At 45.3% G+C, this 21,945-nt stretch overlaps 1 protein-coding gene across 7 annotated transcripts in view; it reads left to right on the plus strand.

Moving 5' to 3' along the window:
- The window catches only part of PTPRK (protein tyrosine phosphatase receptor type K), a 1,685,403-nt gene that overhangs the window by 684,193 nt on the left and 979,265 nt on the right, over positions 1-21,945 (plus strand). For all 7 annotated transcript variants that reach the window (XM_086927009.1, XM_086927007.1, XM_086927008.1 and 4 more), the window contains exon 4: positions 8,132-8,213. In XM_086927009.1, coding sequence (XP_086783135.1) covers positions 8,132-8,213 — 82 coding nt within the window. The remainder of the gene's footprint in view (positions 1-8,131; positions 8,214-21,945) is intronic.

Below are 21,945 nucleotides of genomic sequence, written 5' to 3' on the forward strand. Positions count from 1 at the left end.
TCAATCACCTTATCCTCAAAGAGTGCCTGGCCCTCGATAGAGCAGATAGTATCCCATGGCTGGCATACGTTAGAGCGGCGTGTGTTAGACTGGGACGCCCTGAACTATATACCCGGAGGAAATAAGGAAAGAGGAATTGGTGTGGATTAAACTCAATTTCCGAACCATGCTAGAGGCAGATAGGGAAGACACGGAGCTTAAAAAACTCAGGAGTTAGAAGCATTTATGTCCTACAGACCTCTCCAGCAATTGAACCCTACCTGAAGATTGTCACCAAGCCTTTCCATCGCTTTTTGTTGACAAGATTTAGGTTTAATTTAATTCATTTCACTTTAGGAAATTTCCCACAATGGGGAAAACCAGAGGACTCCCCACCATGCTCCTGTGATAATTTTTCTATACAGGACACCCTCCATCTGATCATGTTATGTGAAAAAATTTCTTCAGCACGTAAAAGATTTTTATGCCCAATACTACGTGAATCAGGGTTTCTGCAGGTCAGACCCGCACTTCTAAATCTGCAGCTGCTGAGTAGCGTGCGTGTCATTTTTAGCGTAGCCAGTTTTTTTGCCGCAGCTAGAGTAAATAATAAAAAAGGTATTGATATGCACTAAGTACAGCAGTCTGAGAGGAGGGGGGGGGGCACCTAGTCTTTTTAATCTGTAAAGTGAAATGTTTTTATACTCTTTTTATCATAGTGCACATTGTGGTCCAATAGGTCATGTATTGTTTTGCACAATTTATGATTTGTAAATAGTGTACATATGACTGTCCGCAAGTGTATATATATCTATTTATTGTATCAATTTTATTGATTTTATGCACAAATGAATGTATGTATTGCTGCTTAATTTATGATTTTAATTAAGGGTGTGGAAATTATCCCTGTATACAAAAAAGGTGACAAATCCCTCCCCAACAACTATCGACCCCATCAGTCTCATACATACAGCTCAGAAACTGATGGGGCGACTAGTGCAGAATAAGCTGCAAACCTGGATAGAGGATAATAACATCTTGTCGCCCTACCAAGCGGGTTTTCGTCCCTTGACTAGTTCTATAGATCAGGTCTTCTATTTCATGGCCATTTACTGGAGAAATGTAACATTAAATAAGGGTACCCTATATGCCGTTTTTGTGGACCTAAGAGCCGCATTTGATCTAGTGCCTAGACAAAAGCTGTGGAGAACTTTGGTCGAAGCAGGAATAAGCCCAGAACTTCTCACTCTCCTTGTGCGTCTGCATGAAAATAATTATGCTAAAATCAGGTGGGGGGCGCAGGGAGAAGTGACGGAGCCATTCCCAGTAGAGCGGGGACTGCGGCAAGGGTGCGTCCTGGCCCCAACATTATTCTCCATTTATATTAACGGTATTGTGGATTACCTGAACAAATCTCCAAGTGATGCCCCCAAAATTGCAGGCTCATATGTCCCTGTCCTCATGTTTGCGGATGATACGCTTATACTGTCACGCACCCCAAGCGTTCTCCAAAAGGCTGTAAATGCATTTGGCGAATTTTGTGATAGCCGGGGCCTTGAGCTGAACACTACTAAGACAAAGTTTATGTGTTTGAACCGTCAGTCCACATTTAAAGGTGTAATCACCTATAAGGGCACTCCTTTAGAGAAAGTTGAGGCTTTTTCCTATTTAGGAATTACATTACAGGATAATATGAAATGGAAGTCTCACATCAACATGGCAGTATTAAAGTTTAGCCAGCTTGCAGGAGCAGTTGCACTCAAACATAGAGCCTCGCTGACAAAGCCAATAAACTGTGCCCTCGAAATTTACAAAATGAAAGTTCTGAGTGCTTGTATGTATGGCTCCGAACTTTGGGGTCTCTCAAATTTAGCAGACCTAGGTTCAGCGGAAAACAGGTTCTTGCGTCGGCTGGTAACGGTCCCGCAAAGTACACCAACAATCCCATTGAAACTGGACCTTGGACTGAGAAGCATTGAGGACATAGCACGATTGCGCCCATTGTTGTATTGGAGGCGCCTGATGGTGACACCGGAACTAGCCCACTATGCATCGGCATTGTTAGATGTTGTCAAGTTTGATCAATTTCACTGTATTGTTTGGTTGAAAGATCTGAGGGGTCTACTGACAAAGTTAAAGCTGGACCGTCTTTGGGGTAATATGGATGTGACAAAGTTTCCAACTAAAGCAAAACTGAAGGAAATATATTGGGAGATGGTGTATTCCTCAATCTATTGTGCTGGGTCAAGAGCTAATCTAACTGGCCGCTTTTTGGATATTAAAATGGTTCCATCCTGCGAAGCTTATTGGGACATAATTGAAAGGCCGCGTGATAGGAAGTTATACTTCCAATTCAGAGTCGGAACACTCCCAGTGAATGCTTTTAAAAAACATTGGTCTCCATCACAGGATGAGAACTGTTATTATTGCAAAGACCAAATAGAGCATATCTCCCACTTGTTGTTTTGCTGCCCACTATATGCTAGCCCAAGGCACAAATGGCTAAGACCAGTTTGTTTAAATCTGGGCACTCGTAGCCAGGCGACTGCATTGAGAATATTAGAAACAGATTGTTTGCCGCTCTTTGCAATTTCCGTAGCTAAATTTCTTGGTTGGGCTTGGGTGATCCGCACTCGCACTTTATTAGATATTGTATCTGTTTAAAAATATGGTTTTTAGGATAAAACTCTTTTTATCAATTTATGAATCAAGTAAATGTTTTTAATTGTGCATTGTATTCGACTGTCAATTGTTTAATATGTATTTTATTGTGAGTATTTTTAGACATAGTATTTATTTGTATAGTGTTAGGGAGGAATTGCTTTTATGACAAATGTCGAATAAAGTTTGAAATTTGATTTTAATTAATCGAAATAGAGTTTTGACTGACTGACTGACTGATTGAAAAGGATTGAGAAGGGATCGAAGAGTGAAGGATTTCTTTTTTTAGGTCATAGCAGTAGGAGGAGGCTTTTGGATGAGTAAAAAGGGTATAGTAGGAGAGAGTCAAGAGAGGTATTTTTATGGTCGATCTAAGAGGGGCACTTTAACCACAATAGGGTGAGGAACAGTTAGTGTAGTGAACAAATCGGAATGAGGTAGTGGCCCGCTTATATGTAAATGTAAAATGTAAAAATGTAAATCCAGTATTTGTAAAGCGCACAGCTCCCCTTAGGCATCCGGGCGCTGGGGGCCGTTGGGAAGATTAAGCGAGCTATTGCCCAGAGTCACATGGTGCTGGGCAGACCCCTGCCACCAGTGCCAGGGATCAAACCGTGATCCCCAGCGGCAGTCGCCCTGGCTGCTGCGCCACACCTCTTCCCATATAAATCCTTAAGACCGTCAGCTTGCCTGGTCGGTGGGAACACGTGGTACTGAACTTTTGGTGAGGAGTCTGGCTCTTCACGTATGGCCTTGGCCTCAGCCCTCAAAGAATTGATAACTCCCCATAGTTCTTTGATTTGGGTGTTAGTGGCCTTCTCTACATCTAGCCATTGAGTTGGATCGGCAGGTACTTCAGTCGCTTAGGGGCATATCATTGGGCGCAAAAACAGAATACCTATTAGAGCATACAACTACAGGTTCTAATGGGGCCGTAGATTCAGGTGGATTAGAAGGGGTACATAACTAGGACCTGACATTGGTGGATTCTCCCTAGGCAATTCTTGCTGGACTGATTGCCATAGGAAGAGGAATTATGCGCTTTCCAACTTTTTTAAACACATGTGCTAATGCCATAGCAAGCGCGTAATTGGCCCTAATGCAAGACAATAACATGGGTTCCTCCCCACCGCCCCCATTTTGACTTTAAATAAAAAAAATTGCCGTTCATTAGGGTGATCTTGAGTCCTGTGTCTCTGCGCCTACTTTACAGAGCTAGATATATACCTGAGTCACCGTAATACTGCTTTTCTACAATTTAATAGGCCAATAAGGCTCTGAAAACTTCCTCAGATACTGATCACATAGGTGGCCCAATTGCTTTCTTTCCCGTCCGATAGGTTGTTAGCGTTGCCCCTCTTCATGTCCCCCCCTCTCGCCTCACCAGTAGTAACAAAAAAACAAGCATTTGCAATGCAATAGGTCTCGCATTAGGAAAGTTTGAGCTATTGGTATTATAAATGACAAATTTTTTATTTGTGTTGGTTTTAAAAATGCAGAAATTAATAGCTTTGTCATTTACAATGCCAATAGTTATAAATTTTGCAAATGTGACACCTATAGCATTTGTAATGCAATATGTGTTGTATTTACGTGACTTACATGTATTGATATAACAAACAACAATGGTTTTTATTTTTTTTAAATAATTAATACTTGATTAAAAGTTATTGTAATTTATTATGGCAATAGCTTAAACTTTTGTAAATAACTTATGAAGATTATGTTCAGTGTTTTTTATTGTGACGAAAATGCAAGAACAGAAGTGAAATATTAACATCTTTTTGTGACATTTGTAATAAAGCTTGAAACATTGAGAGAACATATTTGAACCAGTTGTTGTTGAATGGTTGCACAGATTGATTCTGTGGTATTGCTGAGTGATGCTGTGGTGTTGCGATAGAGTGAGGGCGATGGGTAGAGTGGGGGCGATGGGTAGAGTGGGGGCGATGGGTAGAGTGGGGGCGATGGGTAGCTGGGTAGAGTGAGGGCGAGAGGGTGAGAGGGTTGTGATGGTGAAGGTGTGAGGGTGAGTGAAGTTGCAGGATCCCCTCTGGTCACTTGTTTAGGGCCCCACAGCCACAGAACCCATCACACAGGCTGATCTCAAAGTGCCCCAGAAATGTTAGAAGGACCAGGGCTGACAAACTCCACCATAGTCCTGCCAATCCTTAATGGTGTACGACGAGCAAGACATTAGGAAGGGGATAGTGAACTAGAGAGTGCAAGACACCTGGTATTACTGAAGAGCAGTCGAAGAGCCGCTGCACTGAACTGTTCCAACGGTGGTTTAGTAACCCTAGAAGGCATCGCCGAAATCTGTGTGCACCATACAAGTCAGACATGGAAAGCAAGGCAGGGCTGTCTCAACACTTCATCCTTCTGAGGCTTAAGATCTGAGTACTATTTAGTTGGGTCGATAAGCACCGCACAGGTGCAGTAGCACGAAGAGATAAACTCGTTGCAAGAAGTGATGACTACAACAGCCAAGCTACACAAAACAAATCATTGAAACCACAGCATTGCCACAGGACATCTGCATTATAGCGCCAGCTATACACATCGAACTGCTCTTGCGCTATAGACCTGTCATCTTTCACTGGAGCGAGGACTGGTGTGCACACTGTAGAAGCCAAGAGAGGGAGCGAAGAGCAGCTGGAGGGTGGGAGGGAAAGAAGACGGAAGAGCAACAAGCTCTCGGCATTCCGTGGCGGGGGGCAGGGAATCAAAGGACAGCACGGACAGTAAACAAGCAGTGGTAAAGGAGTCACGGCCTGCGTCCGTGAATAAGTGCTGCGTGCTCAGTTGATTCCTCGAGGCCTCTACCAAAGCACTGGTAGAGCACACAGAGTGTGCACACTATCTAGTTTTGATGACTTGGCCTGGGTGAAATTTAAATTAACCAATCGTAATTGGCATCATTGCAGAAGTTTGGTGTTATTCTGGTGACGTGAAATTTCCAGTTTCCAGAATTACGCTATTGAACTGAGTTGTGCTGCCATTCACAGCAAAATCATGGTGCAGTAACACCGTGAACAACCAGAACGCAAGTAGCTGTTGCTCGCTGCACTTGGGTTTTTTACACTCTTTTTTTTGGTTAAAATACGTTGTCATGTTAAAAATCGACGCGAGGGTGCATTTTGCAATAAAATATTATGCAAAATAACAGATTTGCATTGCTCGTAATCATGCATGATTTTGTGTAATTTTCCCATTTGTGTATTTAAATTAAAGCAACATTTTGCAAACTGCTAGTGATGACAGAAATAAACGAGAAGCATCAGCAAACTTACAAGACCATATGTAATGTAACTGGTCCTAGCTCTCTGGTACCTTCGGGTAAAGTTTGCGCTATATAAAGTCGCATTAAAATAAATAAAAAACAATCCCCAGATGGCTATAAGTGCCGAGAAGGAGCAGCAAGCTTACAAGAGCATATGTGATGTAACTTATCCTTTTGTAAAGCGCTCTGACACCTTCGGGAAAAGTTTGCACTATAAAAAGTAGCATTAAAATAAATAAAATAAAACACAATCCCCAGATGGCTATAAGTGCTGAGAAGCAGCAGCGAGCTTACACGAGCTTTACAACAGCAACAAGATTTAGAAACAGAACAGCATGTGTGCTTTAAAAGTTAAAAAGTGGTGCAGCGTGCGGACTTTAAAAGTTAACCAGCAAGTAACATCACAAAATGCAGCAAAAAGGAGTGAGGAGACACGGTAGACAAAGGATGGTGAAGAGGGCATAGGTAAACATCGGAGAGAAAAGACTAGAAGGGAGAAGTATAGAGAAAAGATGGAAAGATTATCTGTTTGCATAGCTGAGATGTAAAACATTACAGGCAGAAAAAAATAAAGCACATTTGAACATTCCCGCCGCAATTTATTTTAGCACTAAGGCATTGACATGGTCAACGTAAATTCCCCTTCACGTACTTCGCTTAAAATCAAACCCCATACATGTCCACTGTGGCCGTCATTTTACTATATATAAAATACCGCAAGTCACCGCCTTCCGTCACTCTGCCGGCCTGCGACCAGGAAGTCAGGCAGGCCGGCGCGACAACAGGAAACAGGAAGTAGGAGGGCGGGAGCCTACCCCGCCTCCCACGGAAGAGCCGCGATTGGACGGAGCCGCCGTGTTTGGAGCACCGGAGCAGGCAGGAGCCTACCCTGCGCCCCGGTGCCGAAGGAGGGAAGAAGAGTCCTGCTGCCGGGTCCTGCAGCTGAGGAGAGCCGCCGCACGAAGGAAGCCGGTGAGTGGGTTGCTGAGCGGGGGAGGGGGAGGGGGGAGGCGGGGGAAAGCATGTGCGCGCGCGAGTGCGGGCGGGCGGGCTTTGTGTGCGTGCGTGTGACTGTGGGGGAGGGGGGTGTGTGTATGTGTGTGTGAGCGAGTGTCTGTGTGCCTGCGTGTGTATGCGCTCGCCTGTGTGTGCATGCATGCAGAGGGGTGGGGGCTGCCTGCCTGCGTTTGTGCAAGGGCTGTGAGTTACTCTGCGCATGCGCGGGGACTCTGCGCATGCGCGGATCTGACGCGCGCTCCCGCGGTGAAAACTGCGAGAGCTCGTAACAGATTGGTGTACCCTTTTTAAGCATTCTCACTAACGGGCCACAATAGGTCTGAAGCAGACACCTCAATGCTCACGCATTGAGGGTTAGGTCTGCTCGACCTAAAAAGTGCTGTGATGTAGTAAACGCTGGCGTCATGGCACTTTTTTTTTTAAATTTCACTTTCAACCTTACGGCAAAGCAAGCGCACTGCTGTACAATGTAGCTAAAAAACGTTGACAAAGAGAAGAGTGCTCACTTAGGCAAACCTATAGGCCAGTTCTTCTTTGACCTAAAAGTAATAAAGGGCTCCGAAAGCCAGGATTGGTTTGTGTGACTTGTCACTGAAACAAAACAAGAGTATGAATGAAATGTTTGTCATTTTGAGAGGGCTAAAGCAAAATGTACCCAACAGTTGACCATTTTCTTACCTTATAGTTAAAAATCAAACATGTTTGGCAATATTTCACCTGATACTGGTAATTAAATCTATTTAGACTCGGGCGTTTTCAAATACATTGTTTTCCTTTACTTATGTACGTACGTGTGTGTGTACGTGTGTGTTTGTTTGTGTGTTTGTGTTTAAGTTTGTGACCTCAGCAAACTGAATGGGCATGCCATTGGACACACTGTAGCCTAATTAATGTGTGACGAAAATTGGGTAGGGAAGCCCTGATTTGCGCAAGCTAATAATTTTCTTTATATCGACAATTTACCAAATGTTTTACAGTTCAGAACAAGATCTGAAATATGTGCCTGACTTAAATCAACGTGCAGAGGGAAAACACAAGGATTCTTTATAGAAAAAGTGTTCTTCTCTTACTCCGAACCTTTCAGAAAGTTCAGCAAAATAATAAAAGGTAGCTTGTCTTGTATGCACAAGAATCGTACTGGGAGTTCTGCCGAAATGAGTATTGTAAACATTTTCCCTTGCTTTTTGACAGGTAATATTTGAAGCTGAAGTCTCAAATGGGAGAAGTGGCTACATTGCAATTGATGACATCCAGGTTCTTAGCTACCCTTGTGGTAAGAGATGATTAAGCGCTGTTTTCTGTCTCTTTTCTGGACGTGTTTGTCTACTAGATCGGAGTTCTGTTTTGGTAGCATGCCTTTTTGTGCCGTTTGATCGTTCTGTAAAATGTATTATTACCGCTCGTGGGGAAAAATATTTTGTGTTAAAATAACGCCAGCTCCTAATATTTTTAGGAGCTGGCGTTATTTTTTTAATTGTTGCTGTGAGACTTTATATTTGAAGAGAAACGTGATTTTTATTTCAGTAATCCTTTTTTTGCATCGTGGAATGCACGGCGGTCAACTGGTTCCATGTCATTAAGGTGATTTTGATCGGATATTTCATACCACAGTACTGATGACGAGTGGGGTTTGTAGAGCGCACAGCTGCTCCTATGAGTGTCCTGGCGCTAGCTGGGTGAAAAGCCATGTTTTCAGCTTCTCTTTCAAAATCTGCTTTGAGCTCGCCAGCTGAAGGTACAGGGGAAGATGATTCTACTCGGATGGATCAAGAAAGGAGAAAGAAAGCCCACCGGCCCTAGCCTGGAGAATTCTAGGGACCTTGGCTATGGCCCTGATCGAGGACCGGAGGTTTCTGGCTGGGCAGTAGAAATGGATTCTGGAGCCGTATTATGCATTGTGATTGTTTGTGCCCGGGGCACCTTTTAAAAGGTGCCCCGGGCGTAATCACTCACAATGCACCCTATTATGATGAATGCGCTGCCCTTTCAAGTGAAAACACTGAGCAACTGCTCCGAGTTTTCACGGTGCAGGCGGCACCCGCCTGTGCTTTTACAGGATAATAGAGATCCCCTTGTGGGCGGGTGGAGTCAGTGACTGCACCCACCTGCAAGGGGATGTCTGGGGAGTCCATGGGCCCCCTTTACCGCCTGCAGATGGCTGCTGTCAGGAGGCGCAATGACAGTGCTCTACCTTGTAAATGATGCACTGTCAGTGCACCTCCGCAGGGCTCCTTTGACTCTGCGCCCCCTTCTGTAATATGGCGCTGGTGCAGAGTCAAAGGAATTCCTTAATTTGCTCAGGGCAGGGCCCTATACAAATGAGAAATACCCTCTGTTGATAGTGCTGGCACGTAGAGCGCCCCAGTGCAATTTGTATTATAGAAGGAGATGCACAAGCTTCTGCGCCCCCTTCTATAATACAAAAGTACCCTGGGGGCGTGCACAAACGCCCGTTGCTCCCTCCACTTATTGTAATATGGCAACAGGTAGACAAATAATTTGGGTCAATCTGCTGTAGAGCACGGTAAGTCAGCGCCAGATTCTTAAACAATATAAGTTTCCTTGTGGGGAGCCAGTGCATAGTATGAAGGCCACTGGAGACCCGAGTTCTTGGCAGGAGATTAGGTTGTAATTGTACAACTGCATTTTGGATCACCTGTAATCTGGGAATGATGTAGTATGGTGGGCCAAGGCACAATGCGTTGGCATAGTCCAAGCGAGAGGTAATAACGTCCTGAATCAGTTTTCCTGTATCGAACAGAAGCTTTTTGAGTGCGCAGAGGGGCCTGAAACAGTCTCCAACCACAGTTCTAACTTGCTGCTGGAATGATAATCGGTTTTCGTATTTGACTCTTAGGTTCTTAACCACCTCGGTTTGAGAAGCAAGAAAAGGCGCTCCCTCATGCCGACCAATTTATATGTGCCGGTTTACCAAAGAAGAGTATTTCCATCTTGCCAGCATTACACATAAGCTGATTCTTTTGCATCCAAGAGAACACTGCCACCAGACATGACTTAATTAGTTCAGTGGCAATATCTTCCTTTATTAAAGGAAAATAATATCGGAGTATCATTTGCATACGATTTAATCTTGGCTTAAAGTGTTTGAACCAGGAGGACATAAGGGGTAAGGTAGATATTAAAGTGGGACTACGTGCAGCACCTTGATGGACAACTATTTTTATATCCTTATTGTCGGATGCAAAAGGGGGTGTGGTACAAGCCTCTTGTTCTCTATTCACTATAAAGGATTCCATCCTCTTTAATGTCAGCCCTAAACATACTGGAACGTGTAGTTTTACTGCTCACATTATATTTATGGACCAGTACTCTCCAGCATGCTTAATGCTAAGTCCAGGTGAGATTCTAAGGCTGCCTGTGAAATTTCAGAATTTTGTCTTAAGCAAAATTTTGTAAAACTTCTCAATTTCGCATTGCACAATTTCGCACAATATTTTTTTTTAACCTATTGTGGCTGCACAAACTGTTCCCTGGCTCCCGCTGTTTGCCTGAGACATGGACTGCTCCAGGACTTACGGGGGACCACAACATCCAGCAGCACTAGCGCATGGACGCGCTAAAAAGGCAAGGCGCCGGCCCGTGGCTCTTTGTAGCTGGACAAACTGTCCCATGGCTTCCCCCTCTTTGCCTGACACACGGACTGCTCCGGGACTCACGGGGGACCACAACATCCAGCAGCACTAGTGCGCGGACGCACAATAAAGGCAAGGCGCCGGCACGCGGCGCAGGACTCACTCCGGGACGTCCCCTGGCGAAGGCCGGACCCGTCCACGCCCGTCAGAGCCCGGAAGAGGCTAGGCTGGGCCCCCTGCTAACATCAGCGTAACGGTCAGGTACTGTTTTATTTTGGCAAATTTATGTCGAAAAGAAGGGCCTTGGGGGACAAGAATATTGGAGGGGTAACTGCGACCCTGGACTCTTTTCTGATTAGAGCAGCAAGTGTTCTTACACACGAAATCGAGTTAACTAAAAGGCGCCTTTCAATGGAGCTGCATCTCTTCCCTCTGGGGGTAACTCCTGATAGATCCAATGAACTTTTACATTAGATCTTCCAACAGGAGTCTAGGTCTTCCTCTTCACCTATTCAGGCCATACTAAGGAGGGAAATAGAAAAATCCCCCGTAAATATGCCCCTAAAGGAGCTTGCTCCTAAACCACCGGCCAGGCGCACTAGAACAATGGGGTACTTTAAACTCGAAGCAAAAACTATCTATAAACACTCTGGTCACTAAACCAATAGGACCAGAAACTAGGGTGACAAAACTGAACATTATAACAGTAGTTCCCCTAGAGGATAGCCCCTCATTACCCCAAGTTCCCCAAGATGAGTCCTTTTGGACCTTAGTAACCAAGAGGCTGGCAGCTATAATGAATCCTATTTTAACACAATTGTCTCAATTTAAAGTAAACTGGTAGGTCTTGAGTCACAGAATTGCCTTTTATTATCTAGAGCCCCTCCTATAAGAGACTCTATCCAGGAATTTCCTAGAGGGAACAATCCAACTCAACTGATTAAAGGTTTAGAACCATCTATAAGTAAATCAACACCAATTCTACCGGCTGATAATATTTTGCCCCTCTCATTGCCGCAAACGGGAATCTCTAATCCAAACATAAATGGGGATACTCAAAACTCTCCAGAGAAGAGTGAAAGGGATTTATTGCGACAGGTACCATCATCCCGACAGGATTCAAGAGGGCTTAAGCGAGTAAGAGGATCTTCTGAGATTTATAAAGGAGCACCAGGTAACCAGTTGCACCAATCTCTTGATCTCCCACCAGCAGCAGCCCCACTGGTATTCGTTTTGGCGAACGCACCCCCTCTTCGAGAAAATCAGACTGAATCCACAAGACAGCTGATTGACAAATGTCTTCATTGACTAACAGCCAATCTCAAGGGTTTACAAATGAGGAATTATCAACTGTTCACTAAAATCTTAATGGCAAGGAGAGTGGACTGGGTGAGTGGTACAAGAAAATCTTTTACTGGTGACTGTGTGGTTATTAATTTTAATGATCCGTATATGGGACTCTCTTTCTTAGATAACCTTCACAGATTTTACCCAAGGATTTTGCAGATCCTCCCCTTGTCACTGGATCTTTTTTATAACCAAAGTGTTAAGCCACATACGGATTACGGGAATAGTAGGATTCCAGTAGATATAGGCCAGAGAGTTAATGAAGGCTTCAATGCTAGTTTAGGGCTAAGGTTGCAGAACAGATTTACACTCCTCTCAGATTTGGAGTTGTGTGATTGACTAATTCCACCACTAGTACTATCGGGAAGTGAATATACTTCGGCTCCTCCGGTGTTAAAATCACAGGCGAAACTCCCAAACCCACCAGTAATAGAGAGGTCCAGCTTTGTAGAAATTCCCAATCCAAGTAGTCAGGAGAGGGATACGAGTACTGTACCTTCGCTGACTAGTGTAGAGGAAAGTGAGTACACCATGGGATCCTGGAATATAACAGGAATAGCCTCCAAGTGAGCACACCAGGATTGGCAAACCCTGTGGCAATCATCGGAGATTATATTTTTTCAGGAGACTTGGGCCGCGGAACCAGTCTTCTTCCCCGGGTTTCGAAGTTTTTATACCCCAGCCATTCCATCGACATCAGGGGGTAAGGGGGGCTATTAAATCTTATTGCGAATACTACACCCTATCAACTTAGACCAGTTGGCCCTACCAACAGCCACTTTCAACATTTTCAAATGACTAATAAAAAAAGGGATACCTGGTTATTTATTAACTTTTATAACAATGAGTAAGGGAGTAATATGAAGGCAGTTTTAGACAGACTAGTAATGAAGTTAGAGAATTTTCATTTGACTAAAACTAGGGGTCGTGTAAACATTATATGGGCAGGGGGTTTTAATATCCATCTATGTAAATATAATGGGACTATGGTATGTTGTCTGGAAGATCCTCATGGTAACCCTTCACGTCATTTTCAACACAATGAGTATGGCGAATCTCTAAATAGATTATTATGTAAATGGGACTTGGAAATAATGAATGACGTAAAAGTAGGAGAGACCCGGAGCACCTTTAGAAGGGGAAAGCAAGAGTCTGTGATAGATTTTGTTCTATCATCAGCTTTGCTAAAAGGAACAGTGGCACATAGGGGTACTCAGTTTTCCTGTTAGTGATCACGCCATCCTATATATTCAATTAAGTATTCTGCCTAAATCAAAAGTCCAACATCAGAAAATGGAGGACGTGTCCCTGTCCAGGAAAAATGGATACCAATTGTAATGGTCGCAGGCCCAAAAGCTAAACCTGGTCCCTGACATTTTAGCCCAAACTAAAAATGAAATTGTATCATGTCTGGAAGAGAACACTGTTGGTAACTCAGTTTACGGCCCTTCTGATGAAATTAAAAGAAGCACTCACTAGCACGAAGGCACCATCTAACATCCTAACCATTCGTTGGTTTGATCCAGGTGTGGTAGGGCCTTGAAATTGCAGCTATGTCAGGTTGTAGCAGGGATTTATGGAAAATAGTTAATGCCCCCTATTTTAAAGATTTCAGTGATCCCAACCTTGATTCAAATGTAGATGAAAATGCTTGGGTGAGACACTTAGAAAACATTTTGTGTTCCAGCCCCACCTTAATCTCTCCACCTCCCAGCTCAATGATTGTAGCCAGGGTGGGTTAGTTTTCTCTTTAGAAGAGGTTGGAAAGGGGCTGGAATCATGTGCCTCGGGAAAGGCTCCAGGGCCAGATGGCATACCAATCGATCTTTTCCAGGAGAACTACAATATGTGGGTCCCTTTATTAAATGAGGTTTTTAATTCCGTTCAGATAGAGGGACCACCTTCATCCTGGAAACAGAGCGTAATGGGGCCAATTTACAAAAAGGGCGATAGGGATTCCCCAATGAATTACCACTCAATTTCTCTCCTTGACACTACGGCCAAGCTCATGGGACAGCTCCTGTTAGCTAGATTATAAGTAAGGGCTGAAAATAACAGCATTTTTATGAAGGCCCAATATGGTTTCCGGAAGGGCAGGGGGACGGTGGATCAATGCCTAAACCTCTCCCTATCCATAGGAAAATACACCAAGGCAAAAGCTGGGAAAATCCATATGGCCTTTATGGATTTGAACGCAGCCTTTGATTGCGTTTTGCATCAGAGGCTGTGGTCTATGATGGAGGGGATGGGCATTAATCCATTGATATTAAGATTTATTTGACAGCTGTATGCCAATGCTTCCGCTTGTGTATGATATGGCAGGAATGGGGAGTGCACGCGCTCCTTCAAGATAGAAAAGGGAGTGAGACAAGGATGTGTACTCGCCCCGTTTCTTTTCTCTATCTATACAAACGGGGTAGAGGCTGTCCTCTCTGCTACACCACGGGACGTGCCTAAATTCGATCATAGTCCCCTCCCGATATTTGCGTACGCCGATGATGCAGTATTAATGGCCTGAACTGGGAATAGCATTGCAATCTTTAATTACAGCTCATGCAACATTCATGGCTTCCCTAGATTTGAAGGGAAATTAAACGAAGTCCTTTATAATAATAGCAAGGGTAGCTAGAGGAGAAAAACACCCCACTTTTATTTTGGCATCAAAAAAGATCGAGGTGGTCAATTGCTTTTCATACTTAGGAGTACTCTTTGATAAACATCACTCTTGGTCTAACTTGGTGGCAGCAAGAGCCCAGAATATGGAAAGGAGTCTCCAAGGCATTTAAAGCTTCTCGAAGAAGCTAGGGGCGAGCCCACCGGATTCCGTTAAAAAGATCTATTCCGCAAAAATCAAGAATGCCACAACTTACGGGACGGGAGTCTTGGGGATGGTAAACGTTGAATATCTTATGCAACTCGAAGACATTTTCTCTAAAAACCGGGTATCTCTACCCCAATCTTCCTCCAATTACATTTGGAACTGGGGTTACCATATCTGACTGATTGCATTAGACTGGCACCACTTAGATTGTGGCTTTCGATCTGGCGGAGGTCTACTGTAGATCTCACTCAGTGCATTATTAAGGACTGTTGGAACATTGTAAGATTTGTTGATTAAATTATATGGAGACACAAATGACTGTATTAGGGTTAGGTGAATTGTATCAGGAACCTGAAAATTGTAAAAAGATTACAAACACAAGGCTAACTGAGCTATTATTGCAGAAAGCAAAGGGTGCCCGAAGGGGGGGGGGGGGGAATTGTACTTTAAGTTCTTCTATTGCTTATGATTTATCTCCATCCAGAGTGGAAGAAGGTTTTTATTACCTTACGTCTATTAATAACTCCCAGCACAGATTTATTCTTTTACGGTTTTGAATTAATCTGATCCCTTTAATGTTAGGGTACCCGGAAAAAATATATCAATTTTCAGATCTTCTACCTTGTCCATATAATAATCATTCCTCAGTAAGACCTTCATTTAACATTATTCTGCAAGTTTTACACAATGCAGGGTGGCCATGTATTTTTTCTAAAGACCTTGTGTGACCTGTTTGTATGTTTTTCGCTAGCATTCTTTTTATGGTCTTGTATTAGAAGAAGGAAGACTGGGGGTAGTAGACCAACCAATAGAAATGAAGATAGAAGTGATTCACTTTTATAACACAGGCTTTAATTTCTAGTAAGAGACTCCTATTATTCATAGTATTTTAATACTTTTAATTGGGTTTTATAAAATGGACTATTATGAATCAGAAGTTTGTCAAATCCTGCTTGATTGAACTCCACATTTCTAACTTTGTATATTTGGTCATATTGGGTGTTGTAACATTATAAATTAATTTGTACTTTTATGACTTGTGTAATCAAGCTCGAATAAAGTTGTATTTGATTTGATTTGAACCTATTGTGTACCTTGCGTAAATAAAGTCTCAAGATACTAGAGGGGTACCTGCAAAAGTTTTTTGCTGAGTGATGACTTTTGCTCAAACCAGTACCCTGTGGGCATCAAATATCAAAGTGGAAAGCAGATTCAGACAAGAAGATTGTCTTGATTTCTCATATCATAGAAACCTGCATTGAAAATGGCCATAATAAATAAAAACCAAGCATAAAACCACAGAAAAGAGAAAGGGGGTGGTTCAAAGAATATCATGGAATTGTACAGAGAGAAGCAACCTACCTTTTAACATTTGCTGTGCTTGCCCTCCAACATTTTAGTCCCATTTAATTCACCCAAAAGCACCTTAATGCGTACTCTGTTGCACTTATTTGTTTTGGTTTTAACTTTGTTTCCCTCTTATTATGTAATGTTACTGTATATTTCCACTTCTTTTTGCATTCCAAATTCGAAGATTAAATACAATGCGGACATTTAGCTTTTTACTACTGTCATCTCTAGGTACCATAAGATTGCACCAAGTAAATATTTAAGGCACAGCTTTAAATGCCTACTGAATTAATAGTTGCCTTAATAGTAACTTGCGGTCTTTCACGTAAAACGCATTTTTATATACCTAACTTTAACTTACTGTGTACCTTAGTTGTCTTTATTATATTACACAGCAACACAGTCCCTGCAGTTACCAGTTAGATGCCCTGAAATCCTGCAGTTGTGGCATAACATTTAACAACACAATTCTCCAGCTATGGGTGTTCTATACATTCATGTGTTTAAATCTTACCCCATCGAAAGTTTGGACTCCAGTGCTGATTTAAAATAGCAGCAAATAATATCAGCTTGCCTGAAATGCTGTAAACAGTGTTTATTCAGAAGCACATGTAGCATTGACAAATCTAAGCTTGAACTCACAAGATTAATGTGCCCTGAACTCCATCCCCACACCTAAAGAGGTCACTATCATTCCGATTTCTGTCTCGCCTCTGCCTAAGAGCCCGGCTCTAAATTCAAAATAAAAGACTATTGCTCAGTATTTTGTTTCTGCTCACTGGCATCTTTTCTAACCTATTCGGCAGCCTCTACCGCTGTCCATAATGAGGAAATTCCAAAATGTCCTCATTATAACTCGTTCTAAAAAAGCCATGTGATGCCTGAGAACCCAAGATGCTTTTCCCAATGATCCACAGAGTGTATTTCCTTCTCAAGTCCTAGGCATAAAGATAAAGAGTATATATATGACGTAAACTTTCTGCCCCCTACCCGAGAGTCGGAGTAGGCCGCTATATTATTTAATCAAAGCTCCCTTTAAGGATGCCCCTTTTCTGGGTAGGAGTCTGTGCGCAGGTCTCCCACTGAAACGTCTAAAACACATTTGCAAAGCCAATAAGTTTCGCCTATGCAAAATCTATTGGCTTTGGCTATGTTTTTTTTTTTTTAACGTTGCCCAGCAGTTGAGCCTAATTGCAACATGGCTTAAAATAAATAAAAGATCAAAGGTGCTATGATGCTGCCTGCGTCATAGTGCCTTTTTACATTTTTTACTTTAAGCCACGTTGCACAGAAGCTCAACTGCTGTGCAACATAAAAAAACAAAACACAATGACAAAGCCATTATATTTTGCATAGGTGAAATCTATTGGCTTTGCCAATGCCTGTTGTCCTTATAAAGAGGACAATCTCTTCCGGTGTTTCATGCAGAGCACCAGCGTGTTCTTTACCGCAGGGGCAGCAATTGAGCTAAATTTGAGCAAACGTTTAACAAGGTAACTATTGTTTCCTGATGAAATGAGTTAACAACTATCATAAAACGGTAGTACATGTTTTTTTTTAATGAGAAGATGTTTGATTTCGTTAAAAGGACAAAAAAGCAGTCTAAAACTCACAGCAAGTTTCTTGTGTTATGCATCAAGGATTTGTAATAGAGCTATATGGGGCTGGTTCGCTATTACTGATGTCAGTGATGCACTTGGAAGTAAGAAACTAGACAACCCCCTTTCTCATATTGCTTAAGTGACCGTAAAATATAAATCAGCTTGGTGAGTAATCGAGCAAGAGCGCACATGTAGAGCCTTCAATATTCAAATGTTATTCCAAGTAAACACACGTGAGAACATCTAAGAGATTGTTTTACGAGGAATTGCAAACACATGCTCTCTGTCCATGTGGAAAAGTGAATTAAGAAAAATAAAGAGTACCTGCTGGCCAGTGAAAGGATACTGGCCACTGGAAGCAGTACTTGGTCCAAGCTCCAGAGCATGGATGAAGAATTGAAGAATTTGAAGAGTAGGAGGAAGCTGGAGACCAGGAGGAGCTGCTGACCAATAGGAAGCAAGGAAATGAGACCCACATGGGAGCCAGCCAGTGGTAAATAGAGCTAAGTAAAGGGCTGCTCTAGGCCGCTTATAGCATTTGAAAAGAAATACCTTAGATTTGCTAACAAAGCGCAAGAAAAACCTTAAAAGGTACAGAGAAGACCCCATTTGGTCGCCTCTGTATTTAAAGTGCTTCAAAATGTGACTTACATAGAGGATTTGTCCACATTTTTTCAGCCTTTGGTCAAGGTCTGCAAAAAGACAGATACATCTTTCAAGTCCTTCTTTAGCTGCAAAGCCAGTGGGTCAAAAATCATGCTGAAATGACTGAAGACATTCTCTTATCGGCAAAGGGATAAGCGGCCATCCCAGCTATGAAAACTCTATTTTTGGCGTCATTAAAGCCACTCAGTCTTCTAGGATCCAAACTCATTTTTTTGGGTTGCAGCCTACCAGACAGCACAGCTGTGTGACATGCGTAAGACATCTTGGGAAGTTTCATAAAGTTGACCTAGGAATGTATTTTTCCCTTTGCTTGCCATTGGCTTTGTGGTTTGTATCTCATGTTTTCTGGCTTTCAATTTGCTGGCTTTATTTGATTTAGACTGTACAGCTCGAGTTCGTACCCCCCCATTCCAAAGCCGTTTTTAGGTTTCGCCTCGCCGAAGATGCGCTCTGCGCATCTTTTCGGCGCAGGCGAAATCCTGTTGAGAACCGTAGGGTGGCTTGGTTCGGCCCTTGTCCTTGATTGGCTGGCTCCGTAAACGGAGCCTTGCCATTGGACGAGGGGCCTGTCCGTCAATGCCGGACCAGACACGGGGGCGTTCCCGACATTCTTTGGCTTTTGCCGACGTCACGGGACGCCGGGAACGCCCCCGTGTCTGTTCCGGCATTGCCGGCACCTCCCTTGCTGCTCGGGTCTCCTTATTTGTTCCTAGTTGCCCCTCTCCCGCCTCCCTCGTCCTCTCCCGCCCCCCTCCCGACGTCCGTGACATTTCCCGCCCCCCTCGTCCTCTCCCGCCCGCCTCCACCGCCCCCCCCCAGAGCGGAGGAGTCTCCCGCCTCTCCCGCCCCCCTCCCGACGTCCGTGACCTTTCCCGCCCCCCCTCGTCCTCTCCCGCCCGCCCCCCCCCCCCAGCGGCCTCGCTCAGAGGAGGCTCGTGCTCCGTGGGGCTGCTGTTCCTAGCTCCTCGCTCCTTGGGTACGTTCAGGAGGGACCCTGTATGTGCGGTGCTGCCGGTGCTGCTCGTCGCCCCGGCCCCAGCGGCCTCGCTCAGAGGGGGCTCGGACCCGGCGCTGCCGCTGCTGCTGTGCGTTGCCCCGTGCGCTGCCGCCTCTCTGAGCTCCATACTCATATGAGGCCTCGCCGAGCCCTGCGCCCGCTGCCGCTCCGGGGAGGGGGTGTCAGGTTCCAGCCTGGCCCAGTCACCTGATCGCTGCTCTTCTCACCCGGGGCGGGGGTATCCGGGGCGGAGGTGGGGGCTGGGAGGGGGCAAGAGCTGCCCGGACCTCTACAGACCCACCCCCTCCCCTGCTGCTCTGCGCCGGTCTATAACCTGCACACAGAGTGGATGGAGGTTCGGGGTCTCCGTCACCAACTGCCTCCTTATGCACCGGTCCATAACGTGGACCACCCGCCGCAGTTCCTGGGGGTTTAGGGGGGAGCGGTGGGTTGGGGTGGGGGAACAGGTAAGCGCTGCGATGGAGACCACACCCACCGAGGCGCTCACTGCCACCCTGTCCAACTCAACGACGATGTTTTAGGCCGGGAAAGAGGTGAGGGGGCACCAGCCGTCTGCGTCGGCCGATGATCTTCCGTGTAGCTTGGAGTCCAGTGAAGGGGGCGAGTGCAAACTAATATCAAACCGCCCCACCCCTCCCACCCTGCCCTGCAGGTAGAGAGGAGAAGAGGGGCAGACAAATAACAGCAGGGGGAGGCAGCGGCCCCACTGACCCGGGAGAACCCCGCTTCTACACAGCAGGGGAAGGGGGAACGGGTCAAGCCCACCCTGCACACCCCACGCATATCACAAGTCCACCTCACCCCAAATATATCAAAATCCAGACAAGAAGGAACTCTAAAGGTATGAACCGCTCCTCGTGCACCGAGCTGCCTGTGCACGAAGGAATCTCAAGAGAGTGAGCAGAGAGTGACCTCCCCTTGTGCACAAAGCTGCTTCTGCCTGTGCGTGGTGCTGTGCACGAAGGACTCACAAGAGTGAACAGAGAGTCTGATCTCCCCTTGTACACAAAGCTGCTGTTGCCTGTGCGTGGTGCTGTGCACAAAGGCTCACAAGAGAGTGAGCAGAGAGCATGCCCGTCCCTTGTGCACCGAGCTGCTGCCTGTGCATGGTGATGTGCACGAAGGGCTCACATAAGAATGAGTAGACAGTGACCTCCCCTTGTGCACAAAGCTGCTGCTGCCTGTGCGTGGTGCTGTGCACAAGGGCTCACAAGAGAGTGAACAGAGAGTCTGATCTCCCCTTGTACACAAAGCTGCTGCTGCCTGTGCGTGGTGCTGTGCACAAAGGCTCACAAGAGAGTGAGCAGAGAGCATGCCCGTCCCTTGTGCACCGAGCTGCCTGTGCACGAAGGGCTCACAAGAGAGTGAGCAGAGAGTGGCCACCCCTTGTGCACCGAGCTGCCTGTGCTGTGCATGATGTAATCACTAGAGAGTGAGCAGAGACTGACCTTCCCTTGTGCACAAAGCTGCTGCGGCCTGTGCGTGGTGTTGTATATGAATGACTCACAAGAGAGTGATCAGAGAGTGACCTCCCTTGTAAACCAAGCTGCTATTGCCTGTGCGTGGTGCTGTGCACGAAGGGCTCACAAGAGAGTGAGCAGATAGTATGACTCACCCTTGTGCACAAAGCTGCTGTTGCCTGTCTTGATGCTGTGCACGAAGGGCTCACAAGAGAGTGAGCAGATAGTATGACCCCCCCTTGTGCACAAAGCTGGTGCTGCCTGTGTGTGGTGATGTGCACGAGGGGCTCCCAATAGAGTGAGCAGAGAGTTGCCTTCCCTTGTGCACCCAGCTGCCTTTGCTGAGAATGATGGAATCACAAAAGAGTGAGCAGATAGTATGACCCCCCTTTGTGCACAAAGCTGCTGCTGCTGCCTGTGCGCGGTGATGTGCATAAGGGGCTCCCGAGAGAGTGAGCAGAGAGAGAACTTCCCTTGTGCACCCAGCTGCCTGTGCTGTGCATGATGGAATCACAAGAAAGTGAGCAGAGAGTAACGTCCCCTTGTGCACAAAGCTGCTGCCTGTGCGCGGTGATGTGCATAAGGGGCTCCCAAGAGAGTGAGCAGAGAGTGGCCTTCCCTTGTGCACCCAGCTGCCTGTGCTGTGCATGATGGAATCACAAGAGAGTGAGCAGAGAGTGACCTCCCCTTGTGCACAAAGCTGCTGTTGCCTGTGCGTGGTACTGTGCACGAAGGAGCTGTCGGTATGCCGGTACTCCTCACCATGGCCAGGACAGCGGTGGCAGCAGCGATACTCCTCTTCCTCACGCTGGCATTTGCAGTAAGTCCCGCGGGGCGCACTCATCTTCGTGGTGTGTCGAGCCACGCTGGGGGTGACGGGAGCAGTGCTTAATTTGTGCCGGTGCTTAGCACCGGCACTTAATTATCAGGGCCGGGGCTATAAGCATTTAGTGCACGTCAGTAGAGGATGTGGGTGACAAATCCGGGAATATATGTGTTATCAAAAGACTTTGCCCTCTTACCCCACCCAACCCTGTGTCTCATGTCTTAAGCTCCACAAGACGGCCGCAGTGCAACTCATTACATCACACCGTTTTTCCATGGCGCCTCCCTTTAACCTGAATTTCACATCCTTGTTTTACAGTACAG

The sequence above is a fragment of the Lissotriton vulgaris genome, chromosome 6 (genome assembly GCF_964263255.1).
Source record: "Lissotriton vulgaris chromosome 6, aLisVul1.2, whole genome shotgun sequence".
Taxonomy (NCBI): Eukaryota; Metazoa; Chordata; class Amphibia; order Caudata; family Salamandridae; genus Lissotriton; species Lissotriton vulgaris.